Source organism: Centruroides sculpturatus, unplaced genomic scaffold, assembly GCF_000671375.1.
Source record: "Centruroides sculpturatus isolate CEXI.00-Female unplaced genomic scaffold, Cexi_2.0 scaffold673, whole genome shotgun sequence".
Lineage (NCBI taxonomy): Eukaryota > Metazoa > Arthropoda > Arachnida > Scorpiones > Buthidae > Centruroides > Centruroides sculpturatus.
The window spans coordinates 213,356-233,301 of NW_019385012.1; the positions used below are offsets into that span (position 1 = coordinate 213,356).

Genomic DNA, 19,946 nt, shown 5'->3' on the forward strand with positions numbered 1-19,946 from the left:
CGGGGAGTGGTCTTTTATATTGTTTTATTGGTTAAAGTGTTATCTTGAATGGGAGAGAAGGGAAATAAACTGTAATTCATCAAAAAAAAAAAAAGGTTATTTAAATAGTTTAACACTTTTTTTGTGTCTTTGCGACAGATCTAAAAAGAAATACCAGTCGACCCCCTATAACACTGTTGATTTTTCTGTTTTATATGAATTCCATGTTGTACGAGTCTCTTAGATTTTACAAATACGTGTGCCGGGCCTTGAACGGCTTACGTATTTGTAAAATCTAAGCGACTCGTACAACATGGAATTAGTATAAAACGGAAAAATCAACAGTGTTATAGGGGGTCGACTGTACATAAAAGTGCTAATAAGAAAGCTAAAAACATGTATTTTGTTACATGTTTTGCTTTGAATATGGTAAAATTGTTGTAAAAGTAGTTGAAATTTAAATAAATTCTAAATTTTTATAAAGGTTACTATTATCTAGCCACTAAAACTGTATAAAACTAGTGCTTTTGAGCTTTTTCGTCGTCGGAGATCAGCGAGAGAAGTAAAGATTAAGAGACGATGCCGGGTTATTACTAACTTCTGTTGATCTTTTCTCTTATTAACACTCGACGATAGATGTTTATTAGCCCGGAATTGCTTAAGTTTTCCGAGTTTTCGCCCTAAAAAAGCTGTTTAAATTGGATTTATGTTTTAGTAGCTTCTTTAATAATTGTTACCTTATTTAAGCAATTTATTTCCATTTTTTTTGAAGTAGAAAAGGTTATTTATGGGCAAGTTTCTTTACGAGAAGGCACCTAGTTTATGAAGATCTTATGAGAAGTTACTTTTAAGAATTATTTTTGTTGTTATAATATAATCCTTTTGGCTTTTGGGCTCTTTTTATACCTTGGTTATCTGGCCAGTGACCTTTTTGGTGACGGAAGCTTGCCAGTTGGTCGAGGTGGTTAAGCTGTCGGCCTACTGCTCAGATGGACCTAGGATCGAATCTGTGCAATCAAAAAACCCTGGGAATTTTCGTGGGCCGTCTGTCCCAGATACGTCGGGATAGGAACCGTATACCACATATCATAAATACATGAGAGCCATATCCTATTGGAATGGTATTTTATAAATAACTTATATATTGTGTGTATATATGTACAGGAATTCCACCAAAATCAGGCCCCTCCCTTAAGTAATAAGGAGTAGGATTGGATATATAAAAGCCACGATAAGGGTCTATTATAAACCCTTATCTTGGCTTTCACATATGTTGTTCTTATAGACTCTGTAAGAACTACAAGCTGCAGTTTGGCCACTATTGGGTATATGCTATTGTTTAAATTATATTAAATCAAGTAAATATAACAAATGAATTTAACAAAGTAGAAACATTGCGATGATAGTCGTAGGGCATATTGCATGGTAAAGTGGCTTTTGTACAACTGGATAAGCAAATCAATGATATAGACTGTTTCATTTGAAATAGGCCATGCCGTTGGCTTGCTTATCCAGCCACATTAAAGTCGCTTCCCCGGGAAATGTGATCAAATTGTGAGCTCATAATGAGTTAGTAGATGTTCTTCATTAATGAAACTTAGTATATATTGATCCCCTATGATATCTAGAAATACTGATGATAATCCAGAAAAGACAACTTGTCGCTGCCTTTGCTCGTGGCCTAGGGGTGCACGAGTTTTGGGGTTGCAAACTAAAATTATAAAATACAGTGTAGAATCATTCAGTACAAAGATGGCACTATTATTTTGGGAGCACCTGCATATTGTGAACTCACAGATGCTGTATTTCTAAATGCACCACTGCCTAGCTCTCTGTCGTGGAAGCACGGAAGTTAACCAAGTAGCAAGGCTCATAAAATAAGCTTGTTGTTATGTGCTGGTCTTATTCTGATTTAAAACAGCTAGAAGAGCTAGAAATCTTTAAATTATTAAGAAGAGCCGAATCTATAAACTCGGAGGATGTTGGAACAATTACTTATTCTTGGAGGTTGCTGTATACGTTCTAATATGCTTCATTCTCAGCAACGACTGATGCACCAGTGTATGATTCAGTAAGTTTTTATCGAAACATCTGGCAACCTAACAAGATGACAGAATCAAATGGCACTATGTTGGCATTTGCAGATTTATTTTATCAAAATAACTTTGGATTAATACAGACAAGTAATAAAAATAGTGTTAATAATACAACTATTAGGTGGCAATATTGCTTTGTCACAGTTTTCCATATCCATGGCCTAATGAGTATGATGTGCATCTCAGTGTTCATTAGTGAATATTAGAACACATTTTAGTACATCGCAATTCAATGATGTTCTGTTCGATGCATATTGGAATGTACTGATGTTTTTCTCTGAGTGTTTTTGTCTTTCCTCGTTTTAATTTAAATTTATTTTTGTTTTGTGTTTTGTTATTTATTTTAGATTGTCTTTTAATGACTCATCAGAGTAACGTAGGCAATTTACTTTCTCACAGGAAGGCACGCAACTTGATGTTTATTAGAAATGTGAGGATGTTGATAGTTTTTAATGTGCTTTTTTTTTGTCAGGGTCTTAACTATCTCATAGGGTGAGGTAAAATGCGCATCCCATAAATATGTATCTATCTTAGAATGGTGGTAAGTAGTGACAGATGATGATGGTGGATGCTGGTGGCATCTAAGATTTCTGCCTATGACTCCACTCCAGAAGGTGCAGGTTGGGTCACCAGGAATTTAGTCTGAATACGTTATATCTCATCCATCACCACCCAACCACTCCACTAAGGACTTGGCTAAGACCATAATGAGTATGTTAAAAGACTATCTTAATGTTCAAAGACAGAAAGAATTAAAGTTTATGGGGTTTCGTGGTGGCACTAAGAAGACCTTTTTACATGCCATCATAAGTTTGGTCAGGATCACAATGAGGTAGCTGAGTGATGAGCGACAGGGCCTAACTTACATGAGACAATCTGTCTTATAAATGTCAGGCCCTTTCTAGGTTTTTCAACTGCCCTCATTCAATCCTGGATCCCCAGAGTAGTAGGCTGATGCCTTAACCACTTCAGCCATTCAGCCGACATTAATTGCTAATTGGAGAATTGATATCAAAGAACTCTATATGATTGACATATACATTTCTGAATTGTAAATAAATCAACCTTCAGAATTTGATTAAAGAGCTACAATCTGAAGTTTAAATCAATGGGTACGTATACATTCCCATATGCATCAAACAGCATGTCGGTGTTCCAATATTCACCAACAAACTCATCAGTGAATATCACTTATTGAGTTTTTGGAAGACGTTGCGTCTGTAGGACCCACTCTCGATGCACATTGCACTCAATGGGCTGCAGATACAGTAAACTCTGAAGTAGCAATATTGCGGCCTCCATAGTTATATTATTAATACCGTGTTTACTACTCTATAGTGCTGTCTGCATCCTCTGTCTTGTTAAGTTGCCAGACAGATATTCCAGTAAAAGCTTATTAAACTATCGGTGAATCAAATATGGCCGAGACTGATGCATACTGGAATGTACTGTACCCAATGATTTGTTTAAATATATATTCTATAATACAATATAGTTTTTAGTTTTGCAAATTTTTAAAATTTACGATCATTGTTAGTGTTGTTTTTTTAATATTTTCCTTAGAGATAATTCTGTTTTCTGTCACTGGAATTACTAGAGAAGAAAGGTGTTAACATTCATAAAGTAATTCTTCAATTTTCGTCGTTTAGGAGCAGCCGAGAGTGAAGAAAGCGAGATGGTGCACCGATGTGTTCTGCTTAGTGATTTTTTTGATTTTTTGGGCCATTTTGGTAAGTGCTAACGATTCTAAATCTTTCAAACAAATCCTCACACACAATAAAGATTCACTTTATTATATAGTGACTTATAAGTTACAAAATATGCACATAAGGACTACATTAACATATCTGGTGTTATGTTATGTGCATCTGTAAAATGTGGAACCTGTAAAGGCGAGAGTCTTTATGTACAGTAATACCTCGACTTACGCGAACCCGGAGTTACGCGATTTTCAAATCTCGTCGATTCGTCTTTTGTTTGAGCGCCACGCAACTCTCAATTACTCACTCCCCCCACGCTATTGTTCAGTTTACATGTTCGGACGTGTCGCGCGGAATTGACACATAGCTACAATTTATTTTGTGTTATTTATTTCTGTGTTTGTTATATCTACGGAGCCTTGAGAGACTCTATGTGGTGATTTCTTGTAACCGTGAACGAATCAAAAGACGAGATAAGATTAACGAGAACATTTATTAGCTTACATACATCCAACTTGTATTGCGAAAATTATACCCCGACTTACGCGAATTCAACTTACGCGGTTATCCTCGGTCCCACCTATCGCGTAAGTTCGGGGTATTACTGTATTATTTATTTATTTTTTTTCAGATATTTATATCTGCATTTGCCTTTGTAATTGGAAATCCGTTTAGATTAATCTATGGATTAGATAGCTTTGGAAATGTTTGCGGCTTGAGAAATGAACAGATGGGCTCACTTTCGCTCTCCGGATTGAATATGACCGACAGGCCGTACGTACTTTTGAATTTGAATCCATTTTGGTTTTCTCTAAGTGATTCGGATAAACTAATAAAATTTATTTACATTCCTCAGTTACGTTTTTTATCTAAATATGGCCGACATTAGTAACTCGATGAAAATCTGCGTGAAGAAATGTCCGAACCGTTTCATTGAGAATGAAATGGATTTGATGATGTTCGAGAAGGAGACGGGCACGAAGCTCTGTAGGTACGACTTTAACCAGGATGGAAGTAGTTTCTTATATCCGGTTCCAGAAAACGCTAGTCTCGCAAAAACTTTTCAACTCATAGAAGAAAATTACGGTTACGGACCTTGTCCGAAAATGCCCATTTATCCGACGTAAGTGAAAAGTAAAGCTAAAGAGGTCTTTATTATAATTTCTATACAAAATGAACCATTAAGGTATGAAACTCTATAAAACTTTATACGTTTTAGGAAATCTGTAATGAATCGTTGTGTGCCTAAGGCAGCATTTGACCTAACCAAAGATGCAGTTTATAGTATTTATGGTTATCTAAACAGTTTTGATACGTTTCAACAGACTGTCAGTGATTTATATGCTAGTCGTCTCGAGATTACAACTATGATTTTGCTTTCTTTATGTAAGTATAATTATTAACTATTAATATTTCACACAAGATAGAAATATAGAAAAAAATATCATTAAAACAATTTTAATGTAACTCTCTGTTTCTCATAATCCTTGTCTAAAAACTTCGCACGAACACGCAAATTTAACAGTTTGAATTGGGTGTACATTTGAGGAAGTTCTTTAACAAGCATATTTATCTAATACTATGTTCGCACACAATCCACGACTCACTTCGATCTCGATTTACCTACTATCTGGATTGTGACTGTCGCTAGTCGAACGTCCTGCTGTTCGCACAGGCATTCCGCTCGAGAAGAACCTGACTATTACACGTGATCGTAAAACTGACGTAACTACGCGGTAAGTCACAAACACCAACAAACAAAATGGAAGTTTTGGTTAGAAATAAATACTTTTTCTTGCCACTCATCTAATAATAGACAGATGTCGTCGTCTCTCCCGATGTCTTTTTTATTTCTGTCGATAGCCCGATATGTGTTCCGCAGTCATCTTGTATTTTCTCGCGCGCGTGGGATTGTGGGATCTCTCTTATGACTGGATCTAGTTTCGAGAACTCTCTCCAGTCGATCGCGATTGANAAACTACATGACAGCACTCACTTTCAATCTATAATTTCTCTCCAATCAATTCTCTGTTCAAAAATTAGAAGTTAAAACCATTCAAATCTTTCTACTTTGGGCAATATCTCTCCTTTTAACATACTTTGTTTATTTTTATTTATGTGAATTTCGTCCTTTATTATTTTCTAATCTTCTATTTTTCCAATAATCAATTTGTTATGATTACAGTCGACCCCCCCATAACACTGTTGATTATTCCGTTTTATATGAATTCCATGTTGTACGAGTCACTTAGAATTTACAAATACGTGTGCCAGACTGTGAACGGCTCACATATTTGTAAAATCTAAATGACTCGTACAACATGGAATTCATATAACACGGAATTATCTACAGTGTTATAAGGGGATCTACTGTACTTCTCATATGAATTTGTATGTTGAAAATGTATCATTAATAACTTTCCAATATAAAAATATGTTAATTTCAAGTATGCTGGTGTAGGTATATTATATATGTATATCATTAAGAAGCATTTAATGTAAATGATATCAATGAAAGTATCTGCAGCTCATACAATTGAACAGAATTTTGATTAAAAAATTATATTTAACCTTTGCCAGAAGCAAAAAAATATCTAAAAGATGCTATCTGTTACTTAATTGTCAAGCTTGAGATATACAGAATTGAGTTTTATGTTATAAATCTATTTGAGATTTGCTTTTGTACAAAGTATGTATGAATAAGATCGCGTTCCTGCTCTCCCAGTTAGAGAATATCCAAGTATATAATCACTGAATGTGGATCCGGTCTTGTAATCCAGATGTAACACGGCATCCACGTCCGATCCTACGAATGAACCGGATGCGAATCAAATACACTGGACCCACTCCACACTCAATCCAATAGATGATGAATTGTATAAGAATCCAACGTAGACTAGCATCCCAATTTAACACGTGGCAGTTCATTTTAGACAATGTGAAAGAAAGAATTTTTCAACTCCACCTTACAACAGTTGAATATCTGAAAGCTAGTGAAGACTGTTTTAACGGTTCCAATTAATTAACGTGGAAGACGACGTGAAGGATAACATGGAAAAATCAAATTTTACGTGAAGAATGCAGAGGGAGATACAGATAAGCTTCTAACTAATGTGCACGACAACTTGAGGTTGCATTGTATTTCAGTATTTACGTATGTGTACAATATAGGAACTGTTCTACTTTCAGCACCGGGGTGAATCAACGTTACATTATCTGGAACCTGTGACCGGTGCTCTACACATATATATTGTATATCGCTTGACAAACGTTTTTGAGCGATCTGTTCGCTCTTCTTCGGGTCGACGATCTTAACAAATAATATACGCTCCGTCTGGGTAATTTTCAGTCGACCCGAAGAAGAGCGAACAGATTGCTCGAAAACGTTTGTCAAGCGATATACAATATATACGCGTAGAGCACTGGTCACAGGTTTACATATGTGTACATTAACCGGTTGTGATATTCTTTAATGTAAACTACCTTAATTCTGCTTGCTAAAGTTCTTCATACATCTTCATACATACATTGATGAATGTACAAAGAATATGCTGCTACATGATTTGCTACAACAACACGCCACCGTATGATTTGTTACGAAAACATGACGTTACATGATTTTATTCAAGTTCTTCATAGAAGCTGTACGGGCTGGCACGAGAAATAGGGGGTTGCAAGGTTGTCATGGTTGTCGTTTAATAGAAAAATAACAGTTTCGAGCAACAAAATAATATCTTAACGGTAAACACGTCATCTGTTAAATACATTAGCGAAAGTTAGTTAACTTAGCGAATAACTAAATGATCGATTTTTAAATTCTGCAAGAGTTAGATCGCGCAGTATCGCAGGACGTTGTGTAGCGGCACGTTTGCACCACTCACCGCCCAGCCATGAAGCTGTATATACAAACTAGTAGAGTGACACAATATAAATTTCCAGTTAATAAGTCCCAAAACACTTAAACAACAATCAAACTCTGTACATTTCCAATACCTGTGCTGTTTATAATGAACTGAATCCATGTTTCTCTAGTAAGTTCCCTATAACACGTTAAGAATCTTTCTTCCCCTTCGAAAATACACCTAAAATCTGAAAAATTAGAGTACATCTCGCAATATACTACAAGCTATTGTCATCCTCGTTATTTAAAACACAGGTTTAAACTAAGTAGATATAAAAAGAGGATTGTTTAAGTATATTTAAGTGGTAAATTAGGGGATAAACACGCTCAGAACTCCGCACACACGTAAATTCGCACGATTACAGCGATCGTTAAGGGTGCGTACTATATATAAACACGAATCGTCACACAGCAAGGGGGGGGGTGAAAACAATTGAATATCATCGACCTTACGATCGAAAGAAAACGTATTAAATTAATTACAATCAACGAATTTAACGTGCATTAAAATTACACGCCACATAATTGAGTTTGTTCCGAACAACACCACTAGGGTCCGCGTGTTGTTTACACACAACATTTCGACTTTTTCTTGTGTTATAACCGCGTTTTTTTTTTGTTGTCGTCGTTGTTTTTGTATTGTTTCGAACACACAAATGCTTTAGTTTATGTGTCAAAATACAGTTTAAAGACACCAGAAGATGTCAACTGCGGTATGATGACGTTTTATTAAGTTAACACGTGAAATCGACAATTTTAAATCGAGCATTGTCCTCGTAATTGACATGTTTCTTAAAGTTTGTTGCACGGTAACTGATAAGTTCGGTCCCATGCTGTGTTTGTTGTTATTATAATAATTGAACAACTTGCAATTTAAAATCTAATTAAACTGCATGACAATTCGGTTGTTTTTATTATTGTAATAATTATTAAATCATTTAACCGCTCGATTAATTAATGATCGTTGTATGAAGTGTGTTTTATAACGCTCTTACGCCGCCGAATCTGTTCGGATAATCGAGTTTCGAGCGTTTTTACACGGGAATTTTTAATTGTAATCAGATGAGATGACTAGTTTAATGTGTATTTTATTAATTAGAACTTGTCTGAATTGATTTTTGGATGGCGGGGAGTGGTCTTTTATATTGTTTTATTGGTTAAAGTGTTATCTTGAATGGGAGAGAAGGGAAATAAACTGTAATTCATCAAAAAAAAAAAAAAGGTTATTTAAATAGTTTAACACTTTTTTTGTTTCTTTGCGACAGATCTAAAAAGAAATACCAGTCGACCCCCTATAACACTGTTGATTTTTCTGTTTTATATGAATTCCATGTTGTACGAGTCTCTTAGATTTTACAAATACGTGTGCCGGGCCTTGAACGGCTTACGTATTTGTAAAATCTAAGCAACTCGTACAACATGGAATTAGTATAAAACGGAAAAATCAACAGTGTTATAGGGGGTCGACTGTACATAAAAGTGCTAATAAGNTTTTTGTATGTAAATTTTTTAATTACTGCGTTAGATGTATACAGCCCTTATAACTGAGCGCCATAAAAAAACTCTAACTAACTAACTATAACTAAAAGTGAATTACAGTCGACCCCCCTATAACACTGTTGATTATTCCGTTTTATATGAATTCCATGTTGTACGAGTCACTTAGATTTTACAAATACTGTGTGCCGGGCTGTGAGCCGTTCACAGCCCGGCACACAGTATTTGTAAAATCTAAGTGACTCGTACAACATGGAATTCATATAAAACGAAATAATCAACAGTGTTATAGGGGGGTCGACTGTAATTCACTTTTAGTTATAGTTAGTTAGTTAGAGTTTTTTTATGGCGCTCAGTTATAAGGGCTGTATACATCTAACGCAGTAATTAAAAAATTTACATACAAAAATATAAGGGGTACTTGAGAAACAACTAATGGGCTAATGGGGTACATCAACAAAAAAGGTTGAGAACCACTGCTGTAAGGGATACTAAATGACATTGTGATGTTTGTAGAAATATAAATAGTTTGACGCTGTTCACAGGCTTGCCTTGGGCACCAAAATTATTCAGAACAGTCTTGAGTAGGAGTCTCCAATCTAGAGCATGTATTGAAGGAAAAGAAACTGAAGGAGAGGTGTATGTATCTGGTGGTTTCAAGAAAAATTGCATTGGCAGAACAACAACCAAAACATCCTTTTGTGTGCCGCAAGTGTAGAAATGATTATTCGTGTTTTCTAAAGATTCTTAACAACTCTAGACAAAGGAAAAGCTGTTTGATGAGTCTGTACTACCATTTTATAATAGGCTTATCATCCAGGCTCCTTCGAATTGACTTTAAAACACAGATAATCCACAAGTTATCTATGTTAAATTACGGTAACATTAAGCAGAGTTACACAACACACAAAAAAATCTAACAAAATCAAAAATCCTTGACTTAAACTAACATTTTCATCCATCATAAAACAGTATCAATTATTTGGCAAGCATAGTATAATATTATTCTACTTCATATATTTTAATACTAACAGAAACTGAGGGTCAGTTGCACAGTTAGACTGCAGAATAAATTTAACCTTGTTGCTAATCTATGCTGCTAATAATTTAAAACGGTAACATTCTTTTTTGGACGACCATTTTCGTCTACATTCTAATTCATCCTATGCTTTTTCTTACCCATTTTTTCACTCTGTCTTGCTTATTGTTACTTTCAGTAACACGGCTGTGCCACACACATTTTCAGCTGACTGGCCAACAGCCATCTGCTAAGTCAACAAGTGTCTGAATAGTTACACGACATAGTTGTGCAACAAGCACAACTATGTCGAGTGGCCAAAATTGTCATGATAGGAACCATATACTACCTATTAGAAATACACGAGAGCTGTATCGTCTGTTTATATTATATACAGTTAAAATACTATAGTTATCACTGTTACTTTATGGTATTTTATGACTAAACAAGCAATCAATTAACTCCTTTGACTTTATGAATGTACCGTACCTAAGCTTTCGGGTACCTGTTTGGGATTAAGTCGCAAGTTACAATCTTTGTATATTATACTTTGTAATGGAGAACTTACATATACAAAAATATTTTTGTAAGTAGTATGTACTGTACCAAGTTTGTAAGAAGAAATTGTATAAATATATGAGAGCTGCAAATCTAGAAGAGCCATGTGTGGCTTGCGAGCCAGTTTGGACACTGTGGTTATGTGAATTATGTAATAAGTAATATATTAGTTAGCAGAAAAATGTAAGTGCTGTGCATTGTTAGCTTTATTTTAAATATGTGTAATTCATTACAGTAATACCTCGACTTACGCTACCACGGCTTACGCGAACTCGGAGTTACGCGATTTTCAAATCTCGGTGATTCGTCTTTTGCTTGAGCGGCACGCAACTCTCGATTACTCACTCCCCCCACACTATTGTTTAGCTTACATATTCGGACGTGTCACGCAGAATCGACACATAGCTCCAATTTATTTTGTGTTATTTATTTCTGTGTTTGTTATATCTACGGAGATTTGAGAGACTCTATGTGGTGATTTCTTGTAACCGTGAACGAATCAAAAGATGAGATAAGATTAACGAGAGCATTTATTAGCTTACATACATCCGACTTGGATTTTACACAAATTGCGAAATTATACCCCGACTTACGCGGTTNCGTGAACGAATCAAAAGATGAGATAAGATTAACGAGAGCATTTATTAGCTTACATACATCCGACTTGGATTTTACACAAATTGCGAAATTATACCCCGACTTACGCGGTTATCGCTCGGTCCCACCTATCGCGTAAGTCTGGGGTATTACTGTATTTCTATCTATTAATTATTCAAAGTTAATAATGCATACCATTAATCTGCATTTTTCTGTTACCTGTGATGATAATACCGCTTCAATGTAACTTTTGTAGAGTTAGAAAATCAACAGTCAAATTTATATTTCAGGATGAAAACAGCTTTTACTATAAAAATTCTTATTACTACTTTGTATTGTTGACTAAGCAAGTTAAAAATTACTAGAAATTTATGGCATATATCAAAATACTTCATTATATAAATATAAATTTATTTAAATTTGTATTTTATAATTAAATATAATAGATAAAAAATTCACCTTTTAAAACACTCCAAATATCTATATTTAATGAATGCAAATGTTTTCGACCTAGTTGATAGGTCTTTATCAGTTAAATATTTGTATGTTTAATAACTATTGTGTGTTGGATAACTTATGAAGACCTATCAACTAGAATGAAATTGTTTTCATTCATCAAATATAAATTGCTGGAGTAATTTAAGATGTAAATTTTTTTATATAGAAGTTCTTTCTGCAGCTTATTCTGCGATTTCTTTGAGACATAATTAACAAAATAGCAATTTTTTAAGGCAGGCAAGCTATTAAAATAATATTTCATCCTTAATTCTTATATGATAATGGCATGAAATTTGTTTAAAATAATAAAATCTAAATAAATATGACAAAACAAAGGCCATAGTCAAATATTTTACTTTAAATCAATAACAACTGCTACGTTACATTGGGCAGGTGGCAGTTGCGGGTTTGAGTCCCACTCTGGGCTGATTCTTTTCTTCCAGTTTAATCTAAAATTATTTAATTAAATTATAATTATTAAATTTATTACAAGATGGTGCCTAACATATCCCTCTTGGGTCAAATTTATTAGTAATTCATAATTATTTTACTATATAGTAAAATTATCAGCACAAAACTTTTCTCACTAATTTCTAGCCTTATTAACTAGCCTTATTATTAAGTGAGAAAGGTTTTGTGCTGATAATCTTAGAAATAGTTCTACCTACATATGCATAGTAGTATATAGTAAAATATTTGAGTATGACCTTTATGTACTTGGTGTGTTCAAAAAGTATCGGACCTTTGGTCGGAAAAAATAAATTTATTGACTTTGAGGTACAAAACCCTAATCCCCTTCAAAGTAGTCTCCTTGGTAATGTATACACTTCTCCCAGCGTTCCTGCCATTGCTGGAAACACTGCTGGAACGCATCTTTTGGAATGGTTATCAGCCGGTCCGTCGCATTTCGCATGATGTCTTCTCTCGACTAAATTTGGGTTCCTTTTAGCGGCATTTTCAGCTTGAGAAATAGCCAAAGGTCACACGGAGCCATGTGGAGAGAGTACGGAGCGTGACGAACCACAGGAGTATTGTGTTTGGCGACGAAAGCCCGAATCAGATGCGCAGAATGGGCGGATGCGTTATCACGATGGAGCTGCCAAGTTTTGATCGACCACAGATCCGGTCGTTTGCGTCGCACTGTATCGGAAAGACGACGAAGGACCTCCTGGTAGTACTCCTTTGCGATGGTTTGGCCTTGTGGTGCGTACTCACGACACACCACCCCACGAGAGTCGAAAAAACTGTCAACATGACCTTTGATATTGCTGCGGACCTGCCGCGCTTTTTTTGGCCTCGAGGATCGTCCCCGAAAGCCTGCTGAATCTTGCGAATGGTTTACGCTTGGGTATCGCCAAGGTTTTTGGCAAAATTTGATGTAATATCGCTGCTCATGTTGTTCAGTCATTTTCCAGCTTAGTGGAATCCAACGAGAGCGCACTACATGACCTCACTCATAGGCCGATTGCCAACGACTGATGCTTCCTGCAGGTGGGAAAAAATTCAGGGCTGTGCATGACTGTCCCCTCCACAACTCCACCGAAGGAGGCCTCTCGCGCATCATTGGTTTACGTGGAGAAAAAAAAGGTCCGATACTTTTTGAACAGACCTCGTATACCCAATGCAAATATATAAATTTCTCACTGCACAGTAACGTTTCAGACATCCTGTATAATTGGCCAAATGGTTATATTGTAAGATATTGGCCTATCATCTCAATACAGTTTCTAATTTGATCTGATCCCCTAATTTAACATGCATAGTTTGGGTTGAGACAGTGCTTCTCATATCTCTCTTGCTGGCCAACCACATTGTAATGAGAAAAATTGTGGTTTATATGCTTTAATATGTGGTTATGTGATAAGCAATATATTAGGTGTATAATTCTATTTCTTTGTAGTGAACATGTTGGTTCTTTTATGCTTTGTAAAACTAAACAGAAGGTAACAAACATAAATTTATTAGAGAGGTTGTGACCGATGTTTTCATCGTGAAAATGTGTACATCGGATGTTCAGCGCCGCCTTCCTGTTAGCCTAGAAGTTTGACAATGGCATTTGATATATCGAGCATGATTCGACTGACATTCCAAACGCCATTGTCAAACTTGTAGGCTTACAGGAAGGCGGCACTGAATGTCCGACATACACGTTTTCGCGACAAAATCGTCAGCTGCAACCTCTCTATTATTAGTAGAGTGTATCTAGATATTTTCATACATTATTATAAAAATTCAGTTGTGTTGTTTTTAATAACAATGCTAAAAAAAAAAAATAGATATTAACAAGGGGAAAACGGGAGGTTGTCATCACCGATTTCGACGAAATTTTGTGGATGTGTAGTATTTACTCATACTTAAACACTGCCAAAGCTGCAGGACCCACCATTCACGCATTCTCGAGAAAATCACAATTAAAGTTTTTCTAGAACTATTGATAATCTATGCAGAAGCGCCACTCACGTGTTAATGGCATGGCGTGATTAGTTAAGGCGATGGTCAAGAGCATTACTATGTTGGTTTGAATCTTGCATGTGAGAATTTTTTTTTCTTGTATATTTATAATTTAATGTTATTGTTATTAAATTTGTTATGTAAAATTCTTATGCCACTTTTGTTTATTGAATTTAAAATTTATTATTATTATTATTTATAAAATATTAGGGAATTCAAAAATTATTTTTCAACAATCTTTACAGTTTGTTATTAACATTTTTGAAAATATTTCTTTCGCGTATTATTTGAGATGAAAACCACACACATTTTAACATGCCACAAAAAACCGGGGTGCTGAACTGGTTGTGAATTAGAGAGTATATTTTAATATCTTTCCTATTGGTTTTAAGGAGATAGCTACAGTGGTACTTCTTCCTGCACACTAGTGCTCATTGATGCCATAGAGATATCCATATCTCACAAACCAAATACAGTACAGTATAAGCAAAAATGTCTTCTATAAATATTTGTCTGGTATGAATTAATATTTTTATTTATATTGTCCATCACTGGGGTCACTGATGAATAAAAAGAGAAAAGTCGACCTTCCCTTTCTACATCAAAGGGTTACTCGATGAACTCTAGCGGTACCTTGATCTCTCCTGTAAAAACGAACCATCCAGGCAGAAAGCATAATCTTTTTTTGTCTAGTTTTCTTTCCTGATTAGATTAGGTCTAACAACCTACTAATATATTATTTATACTGTATACAGGTGTATCAGTACAGCGGTTACAAACTTTCGGGAGAGATAGAGTACACCTAGACGATGGGAAATCACATAGCAAGGCATGGTCAGAAACGCTTTCCTGAAACTTGTTGCATGCATTGTGGCAGCTGCTGGAGAAGTCCGGGACACAACTGGTATTTTTGACAACGTTAGATCTTCAATGTGCCGGAGATCTGAGGCTTGCATCACGGCCCGGAGTTGTAATTTCAAACACCTTCTTTGATTTTTGCTGTACTAAGAATAATAAACATGTTTTCTCACCCTGTTTGTGTCCTTCCTTTCTTGTGTTTTGTGTCATCACTACCGCACCCGGAAAGGACCTCGTATACCCAATGCAAATATATAAATTTCTCACTGCACAGTAACGTTTCAGACATCCTGTATAATTGGCCAAATGGTTATATTGTAAGATGTTGGCCTATCATCTCAATACAGTTTCTAATTTGATCTGATCCCCTAATTTAACATGCATAGTTTGGGTTGAGACAGTGCTTCTCATATCTCTCTTGCTGGCCAACCACATTGTAATGAGAAAAATTGTGGTTTATATGCTTTAATATGTGGTTATGTGATAAGCAATATATTAGGTGTATAATTCTATTTCTTTGTAGTGAACATGTTGGTTCTTTTATGCTTTGTAAAACTAAACAGAAGGTAACAAACATAAATTTATTAGAGAGGTTGTGACCGATGTTTTCATCGTGAAAATGTGTACATCGGATGTTCAGCGCCGCCTTCCTGTTAGCCTAGAAGTTTGACAATGGCATTTGATATATCGAGCATGATTCGACTGACATTCCAAACGCCATTGTCAAACTTGTAGGCTTACAGGAAGGCGGCACTGAATGTCCGACATACACGTTTTCGCGACAAAATCGTCAGCTGCAACCTCTCTATTATTAGTAGAGTGTATCTAGATATTTTCATACATTATTATAAAAATTCAGTTGTGTTGTTTTTAATAACAATGCTAAAAAAAAAATAGATATTAACAAGNCTGTACTGATACACCCTGCATAATGTATTTTTTGTATTTTTGCTGGAAAGAATACAGATAGTGTTGAATTGCTTATTACATCTCCTGATCCTTACATATGAAATGTAATATAAATCTGTTGATATATATAATATATCTTACATTATATTAAACAATACAAAATGTGATTATAATGTTACATGTATTTTATATATATATGGAATGATCAAAATAAGAAATAAATTTTCAATGAGTTTAAATCTGTTATGTACAGTTTTTAATAACAATAAGATTAAATTATTGTATGCAGGATTTGAATTTGTATAGTAACGCTCTTCAGGCAACGCCTTAACTAATCACTCCACACCACTAACACGTGAATGGTGCTTCTGCATAGGTATTAATAGTTTTAGGAAAACCTTAATCACTATTTTCTTGAGAATGCCTGAATAGTGGGTCCTGCAGCTTTAGTTGCGTTTAAGTACAAGTAAATACTACACATCCACAAAATTTTGTCAAAATTGGTGATGACAACCTCCCAGGTTCCCCTTGTAAGAACACGCATAGAAACAACTATTAAATTAGCTGGAAATTTTTCAGCATACAAAGGTTTTGGAGATTATTATTAATTCAAACAAACAAATTACAGTAAATATTATATGATACCTGTAACGGGAAGTCTGTGATGCAAAAGTCTACTACTTCTTGACAATAGTGTGGATCTAAGTAGATTAATTTATCATCTGAGAAATAAAAAGATAAATTAAAATGTTGGAAGTAATATAAAACACTAATTAGAAGTTCCAAAACATTACCTTGCCATCCAATGAAGTAAAGCGAGTGCCTCGGACGGCCACCGATAATCCCTATGCAGTGTTCCTGAGTTAGCATGTCTCTGACTCGTGGGATATAGCTGCGATTTAGGATCTCGCCTCCGAGCCTTACGGGTACGAGAATAATTGTACTCTTCCATCTCGAACAGTGTTCGCTGTTAGAACTGCTGCTACTACATAGAAAATCTACAGACTCGGTATTGCATTCACCATTGTTTTCTTCTTGTGTAGCCGAACAATTAGTTTCTTCGGATGAAGGCGGAGGGACGGATGCAGAACGTAGCAAAAATGACCTCCTTTCACTACAGCTATTTCTTTTTTGCTTTACATTTTTTGTATCTAGCTGTTCCAAATTATTTACATAATTGAAAAAGGCTGAACAACTTTCACTTTTGGAAATGTCTTCCACGTTTGTCCTTTCACAGTTTGTTGCATAATCACAAAATACAGACGTTTGCGCTGTTGTTACGTTGGTATTTTCTTCTTTGTTCGATCCCAAAGAATGATTAATATTATTAATTGTGTGTTTATCCTGTTTCCCAAATATAGAAAACGTATTTCTTGTGTTATCAGGGAACATAGAAGGACTGATACAATAATTATCGGATAACTGTTTGTACACTTGCTGAATATTATTTACAGGATCGTCCTGTCCCAGTTCTTTAGTGTCTTTTTCATTATGTACGCCATTTGAACAATGTACATTTATTTTTATGGATGAACTTTGTGATTGATTAGCTGCAAAATTCATTTTTGTTTCAGAATAATCGTGTCTAATATCACAGCAACAACTTTTATTTGAAAGATTTTGCTTATCATCCGACAAACTGTTGTCACAGAAACTCCGCTTCTTCTGCAAGGCCGTGCACAGATCAAAGACATCTTGTTTATAAACTAAAAAAAAATAATAATAATAATTAACTGTTATTGCGATTTCTGTCTGTTAATATAATAAAATTAATTGAAGTTTTACTTGTGCAATCTTGTGCAACATAGATGCATATACTATCCAATAATGGTATTTCTTTTGCAGCATTCTCAACTGCTTGCCTAGAATATTGTAATTAAATTTTATTAGTAAAAGACATGGAAAATTTATGCATCTCGATGCCAAAGACTCACTTCAGAATGTATGCTACGCTTGCTGGACCATACCACTCTCCAGCTTTCTTTCCAGAGTTTTCACCGAGCGATACCAATTTATGTACAGAAAACGGACTGCCAGAACACGGATGGTCCGCAAACCACTTAATGATCATTCTGTGGTACACTTCGTTCATGGGTGTTTGAGAAGTGTTCCATTTCCACTCTATTCCACAAAGAAACTTTTGAATTTGTAGTTGGTAATTAATTATTCATATTAATGGAGTAAAAAAAAATAGTACCTCGTCCCAAAAAGTGGCAAACCAGAGCCTGTGCCAAAAGCATCTGTCCGCTCCGAAGCATGCATCCCCATCCGCAGTCCGTCGTCAGATTAGATCCGGCTAAGGTGGGGAATTCGCGTCTGTAAGTGAACCATATTCTACTGGAGAAATCTTGTTTAAACAACTCCATACTTGTGTTTCTAGTAGCAAAGTCACTTTCTTGTCCTAAAAGATAGAAAAAGCATGCCATTTATAAATGTTTATCAACTACAAACTAAAACACTGACTGGATATTCTAACAACTGTACATTTACTAACCTTGAAGTTTTTTATGATAACATTTTCCCAGCAACCAAATAGGTGATTCGTAGCTGAAGTTAGTTTTAACCTTGACTGTCCAACCTGGTCAAACAAAATTATACAATGAAGTGACAAAAAATAAACATTAAACAGCTTTGAATTTAAAATATGATAATTTAAACCTATCAAAACCCGTTTGATAAAGTTTTTGTAGGATATCCGGTACAAAAAAGTGCCAATATCCAATTACAGAATTGCTTATGGAACCACACAGATTTCAAATAATACAGTATTGAAATACATAATTGTCAAAAGGAGTCATCCCTCTGATTGTGAGCTATTTGCCTGCAGAGTTTTCGGGTTTGTTAAACGTGCGATATGCTTAACGGAGCTGCAGCACGATGCCAATTGCCGCCCCAGAAGTCAGTGCGATGGCATTTCTCACGTTTTATGAGCTTTTAGCAGTCTCTAGTAAAATGGAAAATAGTTGACTTTTAGCATTGTTTTAAGAAATAGTTCTGGATTTTTTTACATTTTAAAATTTTAATCCACGTTTGAGGGTCTTTGAAATTCTAGATGGGGCTATATCTTGCAAGTAGACCTTTGACATTTTTATTCCTATGGGCACGTTCTACAGCACTTAAGTCCCAACTGCATCATTCAGAGCTGCATTTGTACCACACGGTAAATATATTTGCTTATTACTCGGATCAGGAGTTTGCGTCAGTTCATATCTCACAAAATTTATGCACGCAATTTGATCCGAACGTATTAAGCTCCGTCCTCACTACTCAATTATCCCGTTGAACTTTTACATCATTTCGTAACCATTCTTTAATTCCCCAATTGCATACTTTCATCCTCACGAATTAACATAATTATTATATAGAACCATATAACATTTGAGTCACAAGCTATATAAAAATAACAGAACCCCGTTATAATCTGGTAGACGGAATAAAAAATACGTAACTTTTTTTATTACGAAATAAACAAAAATAGACTAAAGCAAGAAAAAAACAGCTTCGTCATCCATAAAAGTCATAGTCTAATGAAATCTCCCAATTGCAATATTTAGAAAGCGATGATTATCTCATGCTCTACCTCTAGAAATTTAGAAAGTATATTTTTATTTGCATTAAACTAGATTTTTTATTCATTTTATATATATATATAACAGAGAAAACAAAGGCAGTTAACTGTTTTCTAAACACCCAATTTCATATTTTCATTACATACACAAATATTTTAAATATCAACAAAAATATTGCCTTAAATGAATAATTAATGTTACAAAACATGTAGTTGTGTGTAATACAATGCATTGATTTACTTGATGCAATGTATTAATATGTTAGTTTACGTTCTAGATATTACAGATAATGCGGAAATTCAGTCCGAATGTTTT

General features: G+C 35.1%; 1 protein-coding gene across 2 annotated transcripts in view; it reads right to left on the reverse strand.

Moving 5' to 3' along the window:
- The window catches only part of LOC111633402 (cysteine protease ATG4C-like), a 33,156-nt gene that overhangs the window by 11,356 nt on the left and 1,854 nt on the right, over positions 1 to 19,946 (reverse strand). Inside the window, exons 2-7 of one of the 2 annotated variants that reach the window (XM_023377969.1) lie at positions 18,557 to 18,640; positions 18,260 to 18,463; positions 17,997 to 18,183; positions 17,848 to 17,924; positions 16,857 to 17,768; positions 16,708 to 16,784 (exon numbers count right to left, since the gene is read on the reverse strand). In XM_023377969.1, the coding sequence (XP_023233737.1) occupies positions 16,708 to 16,784; positions 16,857 to 17,768; positions 17,848 to 17,924; positions 17,997 to 18,183; positions 18,260 to 18,463; positions 18,557 to 18,640 (1,541 nt within the window). The remainder of the gene's footprint in view (positions 1 to 16,707; positions 16,785 to 16,856; positions 17,769 to 17,847; positions 17,925 to 17,996; positions 18,184 to 18,259; positions 18,464 to 18,556; positions 18,641 to 19,946) is intronic. The other variant, XM_023377970.1, reaches the window with a different exon arrangement.